The sequence below is a fragment of the Rhinoraja longicauda genome, chromosome 2, assembly GCF_053455715.1.
Source record: "Rhinoraja longicauda isolate Sanriku21f chromosome 2, sRhiLon1.1, whole genome shotgun sequence".
Lineage (NCBI taxonomy): Eukaryota > Metazoa > Chordata > Chondrichthyes > Rajiformes > Arhynchobatidae > Rhinoraja > Rhinoraja longicauda.
Window position 1 is genome coordinate 78,239,246 of NC_135954.1, and position 15,084 is coordinate 78,254,329.

Here is a 15,084-nt window from a genome sequence, read left to right on the forward strand (position 1 = left end):
TGAAGCTCTGTTCCCACATGTTAGCACAGATATACACAGATATACACCAAAAGCAGAGAACATGAGTGATTGGAATGGAAGTCAGTGCAGCATTTTGCCCTTGCCCTGGGTTTAATATGGAACTGCGAAAGGACTGAAGAAACCAAAAGTTTATGCATCAAACCTGACAGTGTTCCAAACCATTGGAAGTGTGTTCTTTCTAATCCAGAAGATAGCTTTGAGATATGAGCCATTAAAATTCAGAGCAGAGCAGACTCCACAAATGGAAATAGCTTTCAAAGTCCCCTTACTGACCTTTGATAAGATTATCTCCTATCTTTCTTTGCCAGTTTTGATTTCTTGGCATTATCCCATTAATTATTGCTTTGTATTAGAGGGTTAGTTGACGCCTTCTGTTTTGTTTCACATTTTACTGCTGAGTCCCATCATTTAAAGGACCCAGTGTGTCACAGGTTGTTCCTTCTGCCCTTTGGTCAGCTCTCTGCCTTAACTCATCAAGAAACATAGCAAAAAAACAACTAAATAATCTTGGCTGCAACAACATTTCCGCACCTGGCCAGAATTCCTAACTGTTACGGTTTTAGTCCTTGAAACGCAAACTGGGAATGTACCAGCTGCATCTAAACCTGGGAAGCATAGCAACTCTGAAGAATTCCCTTCTTTCTTTGTACCAGCAGCAGCAAATGTGCAGTTTAGTTTAGTTTAGTTTAGTTTAGTTTGGAGATACAGCGCGGAAACAGGCCCTTCTGCCCACCGGGTCCGTGCCGACCAGCGATCCCCGCATATTAACACTATCCTACAGATGTTTGGGACAATTTGTTACAATTACCAAGCCAATTAACCTAAAAAAAACCTGTACGTCGTGGGAGTGTGGGAGGAAACCGAAGTACTCGGAGAAAACTCACGCAGGTCACGGGGAGGACGTACAAACTCCGTACAGACAGCACCGGTGGTCGGGATTGAACCCGGGCCTCTGGCGCTGCATTCGCTGTAAGGCATCAAATCTACCGCTGCGCCACCGTGCGGCAAAATGCACAGAGCAGTCTGTGCAAATGGAAATAGCCGTAAAAGTCCGCTTACTGAACTTTGATAAAATGATAGCAATTAACGTGTACAATTTATTCTTCACCAGAGAGCTGGGGAACTCCAGAAAAGAATCGTATTAGCAAATACCTCCAGTTCGTCTGGTGATTTCATATCTCCTTACAACTCAGGAGTAGGCCATACAGCCCATTGAGTCTACCATTGCATTCCCTACTTATTTCCCTCTAATGCATTCCCTTGCAAGATTTTGCAATACTCTCTGATTTCCCACCACCCGACCACACACAGAATAATTTGCAGTAGCTAATTAACATGCTGACAAGCATAACTTTGTGGTCTGGGGAGAAATTGGAGAAAATCCAGGTGATCATAGAGTAAATGTGCAAATTCTGCACAGTCCGCACCAGAGCTCGGTATCAAACCTCGGTCATTGGAGTTGTGGGGCTGCTCTATCACTCTGCCAGCGTTATGCCAATGGCAGGTAAGTAAAATAACTTGCAGAAATGTATCACTAAAACAACAAATGTAAAGACATTTTACATTGAAGGTCGCCAATTACTGTAGAAATCTCTAAACTAAACTAAACTAATCTCAACTGAGTTGAGGCCACCTAAGTTGGAAAGGTTGTAGAAGAAATTCACCAGTCCAGCGGGACTTGAGTTGCAGGGAGAGGCGAGATAGACTGAAATGTTTTTCTTTGGAGCATTGGAGGCTGAGGGGGGAGCTTATTCAAGTGTACAAGTTCACGAGGGGGCATGGATAAAGTGAGTGCTCACAATCTTTTTCCCAGGATAGAGGATTCGAGAACTGGAGGACCTTAAGGTGAGAGGGGAGAGATATCTTCAGGGGCAACTTTTTCACTCAGAGGATAGTCCTTATCTGGAATAAACTGACAAAGGAAGCCAGAGAAGTGGATACAATTACAACATTGAAAGGGTATTTGGACTGATATGTGAATAGAAAAGTTTTAGAGGAATAAAGGCCAAATGCAGGCAAATGCGACTAGCCCAGAATGGATAAGGTGGGCCTAAGGGCCTATTTCTGTGCTGTATAGCCCCATGCCTCTATGGCTGTATGACTCTAAATTAGAGCAAGCAAACCCGCACCGTCATAATTATTTGGATCCTATTTGACTTATGACTCAAAGTTAAAAGTACATTGAGTAATCTGGCACACTTTTCAGTCAATGACATTTTCCTATTTACTCAATAGCATTGTATACATCATGAATGTGGTGTGTTCTTTATTGTGGGACATATTTCTATTGGTATAGGACTTGGATGATTGAAATCGGGGAAATTTTGTGGCTATGTCCTTCTTGGATTTATGTTGGGAATTATATTCCATGCAAATCAATCGCATTCTTTCAAGCAGGAACTAGCATCCAAAATGCTCATGCAGATCACTGGTTGGCCTGTTTTTTATTTTCCTTCTCAGCATTAATTAAACATTGAATTGAATCAGCATGATCCCGATTTGAATGAAGTGATTAAAAAATTGCACAGTCCCTTCAGTTAGTTAAAAAATAAAATTCCAGTTTGTGTAAATGTTTTGATTTTAGACAAATCTTTGTTGCTTTGTTGCGGCTTGTTTTGCAGAGTTAAACCATGGTGAAAATGTTTCGACAAAGAGGCAGCTGAATCATTGCAAGTGCCACCAGAGGGGGAATAAAATAGCTTCACAAAAACTTATTTAGTGGAATACAAAGCAAAACAAGACAGAATCTGTCAAATGTCTTTCACAATATCAACAGACATACCACCTAGGAAGGGTCATTGTGTTTAACTGGGTGCAGGATGAGGAGAGCTCACAGGAAATTAACTGCTGCCTTCTTGTTGGGAAAATGACTGGAAAGGATCCCAATCAAATATTTTATACTTCATGTGATGTGAGATGCACTTAGAAAAATACCAAGCAGATCAAAATGCACCACAGCTGGATTGACTGCACCTGCCTTTATCTCAGTAATTATATTTATAAGATCTTACAAAGGCACTGGAGAGCAATAAAGAGCCAGTGCTTAATCTCTGCCAACTAATGTAGGCTTGGCTGTCGCACCAACATCCAGAGGGGGAATGGTAAACAGAGAGTCCCTTCCCATATTTCACTCACATACAGTGCCCTCCACCATGTTTGGGACTAAGACCCATCATTTATTTATTTGCCTCTGTACTCCACAATTTGAGATTTGAAATAGAAAAAATCACATTAAAGTGCACATTGTCAGATTTTAATAAAGGCAATTTTTATACATTTTGGTTTCACCATGTAGAAATTACAGCAGTGTTTATACATACCCCCCCCCCCCCCCCCATTTCAGGGCACCATAATGTTTGGGACACAGCAATGTCATGTAAATGAAAGTAGTCATGTTTAGTATTTTGTTGCATATCCTTTGCATGCAATGACTGCTTGAAGTCTGTGATTCATGGACATCACCAGTTGCTACTCTGTATTGCAGCCATCTTTAGCTTCTGCTTGTTTTGGGGGCTACTTCTCTTCAGTTTTCTCTTCAGCATATAAAAGGCATGCTCAATTAGGTTCAGATCGGGTGATTGACTTGGCCACTCAAGAATTGACCATTTTTTAACTTTGGAAAACTCCTTTGTTGCTTTAGCAGTGTGTTTGGGATCATTGTCTTGCTGTAGAATGAACCGCTGGCCAATGAGTTTTGAGGCATTTGTTTGAACTTGAGCAGATAGGATGTGTCTATACACTTCAGAATTCATTATGCAACTACCATCAGCAGTTGTATCATCAGTGAAGATAAGTGAACCAGTACCTTCAGCAGCCGTACGTGCCCAGGCCATAACACCCCCACCACCGTGTTCATAGATGAGGTGGTATGCTTTGGATCTTGGGCAGTTCCTTCTCTCCTCCATACTTTGCTCTTGCCATCACTCTGATATAAGTGAATCTTCGTCTCATCTGTCCACAAGGCCTTTTTCCAAAATTGTGGTTGCTCTTTTATGTACTTCTTGGCAAACTGTAACCTGGCCATCCTAATTTTGTGGCTAACCAGTGGTTTGCATCTTGCAGTGTAGCCTCTGTATTTCTGTTCATGAAGTCTTCTGCGGACAATGGTAATTGACAAATCCACACATGAGGAGTGTTTCTGATCTGTCCGACAGGTGTTTGGGGATGTTTCTTTATTGTAGAGAGAATTCTTCTGTCATCAGCTGTGGAGGCCTTCCTTGGCCTGCCAGTCCCTTTGCGATTAGTTACTCACAGTGCTCTCTTTCTTCTTAATGATGTTCCAAACAGTTGATTTTGGTAAGCCTAAGATTTGGCTGATGTCTCTAACAGTTTTATTCTTGTTTCACAGTCTCTTAATAGCTTCTTTGACTCTCATTTGCACAACTTTGGTCCTCATGTCAATAAACAGCAATAAAAGTTTCCAAAGGTGATGGAAAGACTGGAGGAAAGACTAGGTGCTAAGAGCTCTCTTATACCTGCATTAAGGATGCAATTAAACATACCTGAGCAATTACAAACACCAGTAAAGCCATGTGTCCTAAACATTATGGTGCCCTGAAATGGGGGAATATGTGTAAATACAGCTGTAATTTCTACAAGGTGAAACGAAAATGTATAAAAATGGCCTTTAATAAGATCTGACAATGTACACTTTAACCACCATGTGATTTCTTCTATTACAAATCCCAAATTATGGAGTACAGTGACAAATAAATAAATGATGGGTCTTTGTCCCAAACATTATGGAGGGCACTGTACCTCCAAACTGCCGAACTCTGAACAAATGTACTATGTTGTATCAATCCTTTACCACCCAAAGCCACCACAGTTTCCCATTACATTTACCATGTGGCAGAAATTACCACCTACATATTTGACCAAATCGACGGGCCCATAATTTCCTTTACTCTGCAATGTACAGAGGATAGTGCCCATCAGATGCTGCCAGCCATGGTCCAATGGCTCACAAAAATCTTTTCAATAGTTTCCAAGCCTTTGTTTAGCATCTCAAGTGATTTTCTATCCTTGAATTAGTGTTGCAACAACCTGTATTTACAATATATAATACATTTACTGCTTTGTAATGCTTCATTAGAATGCCATGGAACAAAATCTAATTCCAAGACACATAAGAAGATAAAAGGGCTGAAGAAGTTAAGTTTTAAATAGTTACTTTGAGAGCCAAGGAGATTTTGGGAGGCAGTTTTAGGGGATATATATGGTTTTGGCATATTTAACGTCGATCTGAATCATCAGAATAAGAAAACAAGACTTTGGTTTAACATTTCATTAAAAGGAAAGGGTTTGATGATGTTGGAATCTTTTGCTGCTCTACTGAAATATCATCTTAAATTAACTGCTCAAAGCCGACAACTGGAATATGCAAACATTTGATTCAAAGGCACGGGTACCACCAACTTTAGACTGACAAACTTGAAAACTATTGGCACACAAAAAAATAAAACTAGTCCTATTTCGATCATGAACACAAAACATAACAGTCAAGCACAATCCTGGAAACAATGTTTTACCCTCTCTTTGCTCCTGCTGACAACAGGAATGAATCCTGCAAACAACAGGACAGTTCAGCAGATAAAATTACCTAATTTAAAAAAATATGCAATATATCCACAACTGGCACACAGCATGTATATATAATTAAAAAACCATTCAAACTTTACATTACTGGTTGTATTTTCTCTCTATTCTTTAAAGGCTTATATTTTCCTCCATGTCTTAAACCAGAGGCAGCGGAGAGGATTTATTTCCAGGTCATCTAATTGGTACCCTTGAACTCTGGGAAGTGCATGAAACAGTGGCAAGGATGAAATGTCCTGCCTTTTAGACTGTCTTGGATTAATCACTGGGGAATCACAAAAAGGAAGCCAAATTCTACCACTTTCCAGCAGAGCATGCTAGTATATCAACATTCTGCAAAGCCAAGTCACGCAACCCCGTCATTGATATCTTTAAACTCTAATGCAGAAAAATATACCATAATAGAAGCTTTCAAGTATTTGTAACTGTGCATTGTTATTTGACAACAACATGAGTAGGTTTGTACTTTGCACAATGTAAACTAAAGCATAGAAAGCATTAAATGCCTTAAAACCTATCTTAAATCATTTGTGCTTGTAGAATTTAATATATTTCTGCGTAATGAGCAATTGTATATAAAATGTTATTTTATATGCAAGAAATAGTCTCCTGTGACCTAATCTCAGCAGAAAGATTTAAAATATGTAATTCCCCATTCTCTCAATGGTAAATAAAACCAGACAATAACATTATGACACCTCAGCTCCCTGGAGCTAGGACCAGCCCAATCTCTAGACACTAGCAGGGTGTGAAAGCCTGAGAGTTAGCAGACCAAAGAACAGATGGTTTCTAATCACCTCATGCAGCTAAAACACACAGAGACATACTTCAGAGTCTCCTGAAAATCAGCAGGACCTTCCCTGTCCCTAAATCCCTGCAGTGGAATGAGTTACAGGGTAATCTCTCGAGTTTTTAAATATCATTCATCTGCCCTATGTGGTTTATGTTTGAAATGCTTATGAGAATCGATCATAATGCTGAGATAACTCAGGTTAAGTACTTGAAAAAGCAATTCACATCATCTTAAGTAACTAATGAAAGAGTGATTCTGGCCTTAATGATTGGTAGCAAATTAATTTCATATCACGTAAAATACCTTGGATGGGAAATTATTTGTATCTTAGAATGCCTTCAGCGTGCTAACTAAGGGAGTCATTTTTGATCATATTCATGAGGTAGGTTAACCACGCTTAAACCCAGCAAAGCTCACATCAAAGCTTAGCTTGATCTATGTCCAATGGCAGCATTTTGTGGAAAGTTGTCCCAAGTATTTTGAAAGTTGCTATTATTTATTGTCAATTGCCCTAGAATTGTGAATTCTTCCACACATTTCATAATGTTGGCCTGTTTTGTGATGCTTCCCCAGGAAGTATGTCAAATATTTTGGAGTGGGGACCGAACATTTTGTGCCAAAACACATTACTTCATAGAAATATAACCCAACACAAAGAAAATTCAAAGACTCCACAACACTGAAACACACGCAAAAAAACAAAAATAGCACCATATTCACATAAATATTGAAGCTGCCTTCAAAGTTCAAAAATACTGCAAAACCTGCACAGAATGTGTTTTACATGCAATTTATGTGTTAAAAAGTGAAACAAATTATTTTCTAATCCAATTCCTACATTTCACTTTGGGTAACATATCAAAGCCATCACTAAGACCATGTAGAAACAAGGAACAGCAGATGATGGTTTACATAAAAGGACACACGGTGCTGGAGTCACTCAGCAGGTCAGGCAGCATCTCTCAAGAACAAGGACAGGTGAGGCTTCGAGTTGGGAACCATCAAACTGAGACTATTCTTTTTGTCATTAAGACTATTCTTTTTGTCACTAAGACTTTTAATTTCCATGTCTGATAACATCATCTAAGTTCATCTATACCTGTAACTGAAGCCCACCACCGTATCTTTGTTATTTCTCAATATAGCATCCATGTCTAGTTATCCTATCAACGTTACATCATCCATAACTGTTATCCGTATTAGAACACGCAATCCTGCTTCAAATATTATCCCTTCATTGGCTTTCTTATGTTGGCTCCTGCTCCTGAAATCTCTGACTTTTAAATGCTTCATTAACTTTATCCCTCCTTATTCCTGTCTCCCCGAACCAGACATTTCTCTGAGGTAAAAAGACACAAGGTGCTGAAGTATCTCAGTGGGACAGGCAGCATATTTGGAGAGCAAGGATAGTCCCAATCCGAAAACGTCACCTGTCAAGGTTCTCCAGTGATGCTGCCTGACCCACTGAGTTACCCCATCACTTTGTGTCTCTTTTTGCGAACCAGAATCCACAGTTCCTTGAATCTCCATTTCTATGAGGTAACTGCGCTCTTCCTTTTTCGAATCCTTGAGATCTGTCCCATTATCAGTAGCCATGTTTTCACTGACCATGGTCCCAAGTCTTAACATTTCCTCCCCAAACATCTTCACATTGGCTAACTCCTTTTCTTCCTTTAGCCATCTCCATCTTGAATGAATGAATGATTGAATGAATGAATGAATGAATGAATGAATGAATGAATGAATGAATGAATGAATGAATGAATGAATGAATGAATGTTTATTGGCCAAGTATGCATGTACAAGGAATGTGCCTTGGTGCTCCGCTCCCAAATGACAACACAAACATACAGTTAACTATTAAGAATAAAGCATAACCACATCAATACAATAAGGATACAACATTACATTCTAAACATGTGGGTGAAAATAACCCAGAGCAAAAAAGAGACAACAGACTTTGGTTATTGAGTAGAACTATCACTCGTGGGGAAAAAAAGCTGTTTTTATGTCTGGCTGTGGCTGCTTTGACAGTCCGGTGTCACCTTCCAGAGGGAAGTGCTTCGAAGAGTTTGTGGTGAGAAGGGTCAGAGATGATCTTGCTCGCTCGCTTCCTGACCCTTGTAGTGTACAGTTCGTCAATGGGGGAAAGGTTGCAGTCAACAACCTTCTCAGCTGTGCAAACGATCCGTTGCAGCCTCCGGATGTCGTGCTTGGTGGCTGAGCCAAACCAGACCATGATGGAGAAGGTGAGGACGGACTCAATGATAGCAGTATAGAATTGGACCATCATTGTATACACTGGAATTTAGAAGGATGAGGGGGGATCTTATTGAAACATATAAAATAATTAGGGGATTGGACACATTAGAGGCAGGAAACATGTTCCCAATGTTGGGGGAGTCCAGAACAAGGGGCCACAGTTTAAGAATAAGGGGTAGGCCATTTAGAACGGAGATGAGGAAGAACTTTTTCAGTCAGAGAGTGGTGAAGGTGTGGAATTCTCTGCCTCAGAAGGCAGTGGAGGCCAGTTCGTTGGATGCTTTCAAGAGAGAGCTGGATAGAGCTCTTAAGGATAGCGGGGTGAGGGGTATGGGGAGAAGGCAGGAACGGGGTACTGATTGAGAGTGATCAGCCATGATCGCATTGAATGGCGGTGCTGGCTCGAAGGGCTGAATGGCCTACTCCTGCACCTATTGTCTATTGTCTATTGTCTATTGTCTATTGCCTGTGGCAGATTGTGTTTCTTCAGTTGCCGCAGGAAGTACATCCTCTGTTGGGCCTTTTTGATTGTGGGGTCGATGGTGGCCCCCCATTTACGGTCCCTGGAGATGATGGTTCCAAGGAACTTAAATGACTCCACAGATGTGACTATGGTGTTGTTGATGATGAGTGGGGGGAGGGGAGGGGGATCTCTTCGAAAGTCTACAATTAGTTCAAACTTGAGAGCATTGAGCTCCAGGTTGTTGCGATGGCACCAAGACGCCAGCTGTGTCACTTCCCATCTGTAGGCAGATTCCTCCCCATCCTGGATCAGTCCAATCAGTGTAGTGTCATCCGCAAACCTGAGGAGCTTGACAGAGGAGTCTGTGGAGGTGCAGTCATTGGTGTAGAGAGAGTAAAGGAGAGGGGAGAGTACGCAGCCTTGCGGAGCTCCTATGCTGAGGGTCTGTGGGTCCGAGATGTGCTTTCCCAGCCTCACATGCTGCTTCCTGTCCGTCAGGAAGTTGATGATCCACTGACAGAGGGGTTCAGGCACAGTCAGCTGGGAGAGTTTGTAGTGTAGTAGGTCTGGCACAATGGTGTTAAAAGCAGAGCTAAATTCCACAAACAGAATCCTGGCATAGGTCCCCTTGTGGTCTAGATGCTGGAGGATGAAGTGCAGGCCTAGATTGACTGCGTCGCCACCGATCTATTGGCCCTATATGCAAACTGCAGTGAGTCCAGCAGGAGGTTTGAGATGTTTTTCAGCTGGGCCAGCACAAGTCTTTCAAAGGTCTTCATGACTACAGGCCTGTCATTTTATTAAGACCACTGATCCTTGTCTTTTTGGGTACAGGGACAATAGTGGAGACCTTGAAGCAGGCAGGGACAGTGCAGGTTTGCAGGGACAGTGCAGGTTTGCAGGGACTGGTTGAAAATGTCTGTGCGGATCAGTGCCAGTTGTTCGGCACAGAGCTTGAGGGTGGAGGGGGAAACATTGGAGGGGGAAATCCTGGAGATTTCCGGCTTTTCTGTTTTCTGAATAGCCTCTCCACCTCCGCAATTTCTATTGTTAAACTGGAGTCATTCTGTGAGGATGTGCAAATTGGTGATTGCAGAGGGGTGAGGGGGGAAAGGGCCAAATGACACGTGCCAAATGACACGTTTTCACAAATGTTTTCCACAACTTTTATTATTTTGCAAGACTGTAAAACTGCTATCAGTCAAAAATTTGCGAGCTGAAATAAATTTTGGGGTCTGGGCCAGCAAAATCAGCCAAGTTCAACAGTTGGAAGGGAGGAGTGATGAAGAACCTTCCTGCCAGAGAAGTTGTGCAGTAGTCTGCAGACTCATTTGTCAGATCTCCCACAGGCATGGAAGGGAGCAGCTAAGTTAGAATGGAAGGAGGACATAACCTGATGGAACAGGAATCAAAATAACAGTTGTGCTTTGAGTGTTTGCTTTGCTCACAGTTTTCCTACTGTGTCATCTTGGTTGCGGCACTGAGCTGGAAGAACGTACGTTTGGCTTTGACTTTGTATCCACCCAGTGGAGGGGCATGACCTTCGACTGCATCAAAACCAGCCGATACCAAAACCACATCTGGATTGAACTCGCTGGCAATTGGCATGACCACAGTCCTGTGGGACAATGATAAAAACTGTGAACGAGTCTGCAGTAAATTCCTAACCATTCTCACAGCAAGCCACCTGGAAAAATTCAGTGTCTGCTTTCTTCTTTCAAGAAATAGATTTTTTTTTTCCATAAACCCGCGCAGATATCCTTGTAAGACAATTTCACAACAATTGAGTGCATTTTAAGAATATGGTCAGCCAGTCTATACTTCAGAGAGTTTTTTTTTTCAAAAACAAATATAATATTTTAAACACCTGCAGAAAAAAATCAGATTTCCAATTAGCTTTTGATTCTTATGTGCAAAATCTATTTACCCAACATATTTTTCAGGATTACAAACACAAATTAGTGAAATTTATCACAATTAAGGTAGTGGACTTAACCGTCACTTATGAATTGAATGACACAAATTGAATTGAATTGAATTGAATTGACATTTTATTAAATTCACACATGTGAATTGAATAAAATCACTTGAAAATTTAGTCACATTAAAATTGCTATGATCAATACATAAGGTCTTATGCTTTAGTGTCACAACATGACATTATCAATCACCTGTGTTATCAATTAAGCTTATTGATGGTATTGTAAAGCCTTCTTCATAAGAATACAAAATATAGAAGAAACAAATCCTCTGCAGCATGATATGACTGACTCTACATTCATACAGCTTTCCTGCAGTAACGTCTTAGTCTTTAATTCACTGTCTAAATATTTATCGATTGCTATCTTGAATATAATAACCAATTGAGCCTCCTCAGCCATCTCTGATGCACTCCCTTCTGCATGAAGAAATTTCCTCTTTTTCCCAACTCCATTCTTTGAAACTGTGACCCCTGATTCTAGACACTCCAACCAGAGGAAACATCAAATCGATTTGAGAAGCCCCATAGGTATTTTGTAGGTTTCAAATAAATCACATCTCATTATTTTGAAATTTGAGAAAATATCGGCCCAACGTGCTTAATCTTTCCTCATACAACAAACCCGCAATCCCAGGAATTAAACTGGTGACCCTTTACTGCACTCTCACTGTTGAAAATATATGTTAGGTAGAGAAACCAGATCTGTACACAATATCCCATTGCGGCTTTTTATAATTGGAGCAAAATGTCCCTATACACAAGAATGAAATCCTCTTGTGCTAAAGGAGGCCAGTATAATGTTAGCCACTTGCTATACCTGCATGTTAACTTTCAGTGATTTGTGTACAAGAACACTTAGTTTCCATGGAAACCAATACATTTGAATCTCTCACCATTTCCAAACTAAATTTCCTTTTTATTTTCTCTAGAAAAGTGGAAGACCTCACATTCTTCCAGATTATATTCCATCAACCATGTCCTTACCCATTCACTTAATTTGTCAAAGATAGACACAAAAAGCTGGAGCAACACAGCGGTTCAGGCAGCATCTCTGGAGAAAATGAATAGGCGATGTTTTCTGTTGACCCATTTCATTTCTCCATAGATGCTGTCTGAACTGCTGAGTTACAATAGACAATAGACAATAGACAATAGACAATAGACAATAGGTGCAGGAGTAGGCCATTCAGCCCTTCGAGCCAGCACCGCCATTCAATGCGATCTTGGCTGATCACTCTCAATCAGTACCCCGTTCCTGCCTTCTCCCCGTAACCCCTCACTCCGCTATCCTTAAGAGCTCTATCCAGCTCTCTCTTGAAAGCATCCAACGAACTGGCCTCCACTGCCTTCTGAGGCAGAGAATTCCACACCTTCACCACTCTCTGACTGAAAAAGTTCTTCCTCAACTCCGTTCTAAATGGAGTTTTATTAAAGCTCCAGATTTTTGTGCTTATCTTTGTTGTAAATCAGCTTCCGCAGTTCCTTCCTACACTTAATTTGTCGATATCCCTCTGTAGCCTCCCTGCATCATCACAGGTCCCATTGATCCTACCTTTGTTTCAGTGAATAAACTTGCTAAATGACAGATTTCTACATAGATGTTTACATGGAATCAATTCAAGTATCTACTCATCCAAATTTTTATGGAGTGTCTTAGGTTCTATTATTTTAGTAATTGGGAAAGCAAATATCTCAGCAGCAAGGAAATAATGTTTTTATTAAGCAATGTTTTATTAAAGCTGAGGTTTAAGGCTACACTGCTCACGCTGACAAAATGTGCCATTCATCCTGGACAACTCATTCCCTTTCCCACAGGGTTTATCCCACTAGAATGCCAACGAATTGTCAACCTTTTCTTAATAGGTTGCTGGTCCGCAAGGCCTCTCTTTCCAAAGATCCAACACCACCAGCCTACTAACCAGCTAACAATCGCATCTCAGTTCCTCGAATCAACTGATGTCTGGCAAGGCTGTTCTCCATCTCAAGCCATGTGTCTTCCTCATTCACTTTGTTTTCCAATGGATACTCCCCTGCTGTGTAGTATTTAGATCCTGTAACTTACTTTCCACCCCAAGTGGGAAATCATTTAATTGCCACTGTCATTCTTGTCAAAACCAGAAAAATGTGCCCTGAAGGAGTTTAATCCTTCAATTATCGATATGCCAGATATTCCAAATTCCTTCAGCCTTCCTTCTCTATTTGCTCCCTCAACTTATCTTTCCCTCAGTTTCTTTCCCCAAACTTGATCTATCATTATCTTTCTCACCTTTACATTGTTCCCTCCATTCTCCATCACCCTGAAACACTTTATGTTCCATCCCTTTCACCATTACCTCTTAATCCATAAGATCATAAGACGGAAGAGCAGAATTAGGCCATTCGACTCATCGAGTCTATTCCACCATTTGATCATACCTATTCATATCTATTTTTCCCTCTCAACCCCATTCTCCTGCTTTCTCCCTGCAACCGTTGACACCCTTACTAATCAAGAACCTACACCTCGTCAATGAATTTCACAGATTCAACACTCTCTGTCTAAAGAAATTTCTCCTCATCTCCATTCTAATGGTACATCTTTTTATTCTGAGGCTGCACCCTTTGGGTCTAGACTCTCCCTTTACTGGAAACATCCTTCTCATATCCACTCAATCTAGGCTTTTCATTATTCAGTAGGTTTCAATGAGGTCCTCCCTCATCCTTCTAAACTCCAGTGAGTACAGGCATCAAATGCTCATCATACATTAACCCAGTCATTCCAGGGCTCATTCTTGTCATCATCCTCATCATCCTTCCTTATTGTTCTTCTTTTCCATCCATGTTCCTTTCCCTTCCTGTTCGTTTTGATCTTTCAGAATAACATTATCCTATTCCCCCTCTACCCATCCCTGTTCCCTAATATGCCTATTTCCTTTTATTTTATTTTGCTCTCTCTCTCTTTCATGCACATGCACACACACACAGAGGGAAACAGACAACACACATACACACACAGATACCTCGCCCCTCCTTTTACTTTCTCATTCCTGCCTTGGGGTCTCCTTCTCTATCATGGTCTACCGTTGTAAGCTCCATTATCCTCCTGCAACCAGGTACTGACTACCTAATGTTATCTGAGGTTGACTAGTTTTTTAAAAATATTTCAACTAGGTATATTAACAAACCAATGGTTCTGCTCTAATGTTTAAATTCTTAGCAAACTGGGCTTTGGCTGTGCTTTTAAAATAAGCAGTACACATTCTTGAATTATGGCCTGGGAAAAGAAGGATTATTCCATATGAAACTGTTAAAGTAGGGAATCAGAGGAGTTAAACTGTGCTGGCTCTGATATTTCTGTGGGCACTCTGCTGGGCTCCTGCTGTTACCTCAGTGGGAGACTGGCAGAAGTCCCAGAGAAACGGTGTAAGTGACTGGAAATGGCTGCTTATGTCATTTCTCCGGAGGTTCTATAGATCTGTTGCCAGATTTACACTGGGAGACTAGAAGTAGCCCTATGGATTTTCTGGGCCCCTGGCTTTTTTTCAGTTGAGAGTGTTCAAATGAACAATCTCAACACACTAAAAAAAAGGCTTCATCCAACATTTCTGTTTTTTACATGAACTGACGGAATGATTCAGAGCAATTCCTACTTTTCAGTTAATAGGCAAGGGACTACAGTATGTTGTAAAAATATTAGATGTGAGACTACTTCAGGTGCCAGTTCCAACTTCTCGGATACTAGCTATAAGAACAGCAGGTTGAGCTGCTGCCTCACAGCACTTGAAACCCAGGTCTGATCCTGATCTCTGGTGCTGTCTGTGTGGAGTTTGTAAATGTATAGAAAAGAACTGCAGATGCTGGTTTAAATCGAAGATAGACACAAAATGCTGGAGTAACTCAGCGAGACAGGTTTCCAGTCTGAAGAAGGGTCTCGACCCGAAACCTCACCCATTCCTTCTCTCCAGAGATGCTGTCTGTCCCGTTGAG

At 41.0% G+C, this 15,084-nt stretch overlaps 1 protein-coding gene across 1 annotated transcript in view; it reads right to left on the reverse strand.

Annotated features, from left to right (window-relative positions):
- Positions 1–5,522: 5,522 nt before the first annotated feature.
- The window catches only part of LOC144606835 (histone deacetylase 5-like), a 71,264-nt gene continuing 61,702 nt past the window's right edge, over positions 5,523–15,084 (reverse strand). The window contains exons 10-12 of the mRNA XM_078423248.1: positions 10,597–10,755; positions 7,894–8,099; positions 5,523–5,587 (exon numbers count right to left, since the gene is read on the reverse strand). Of these exons, the coding sequence (XP_078279374.1) occupies positions 5,523–5,587; positions 7,894–8,099; positions 10,597–10,755 (430 nt within the window). The remainder of the gene's footprint in view (positions 5,588–7,893; positions 8,100–10,596; positions 10,756–15,084) is intronic.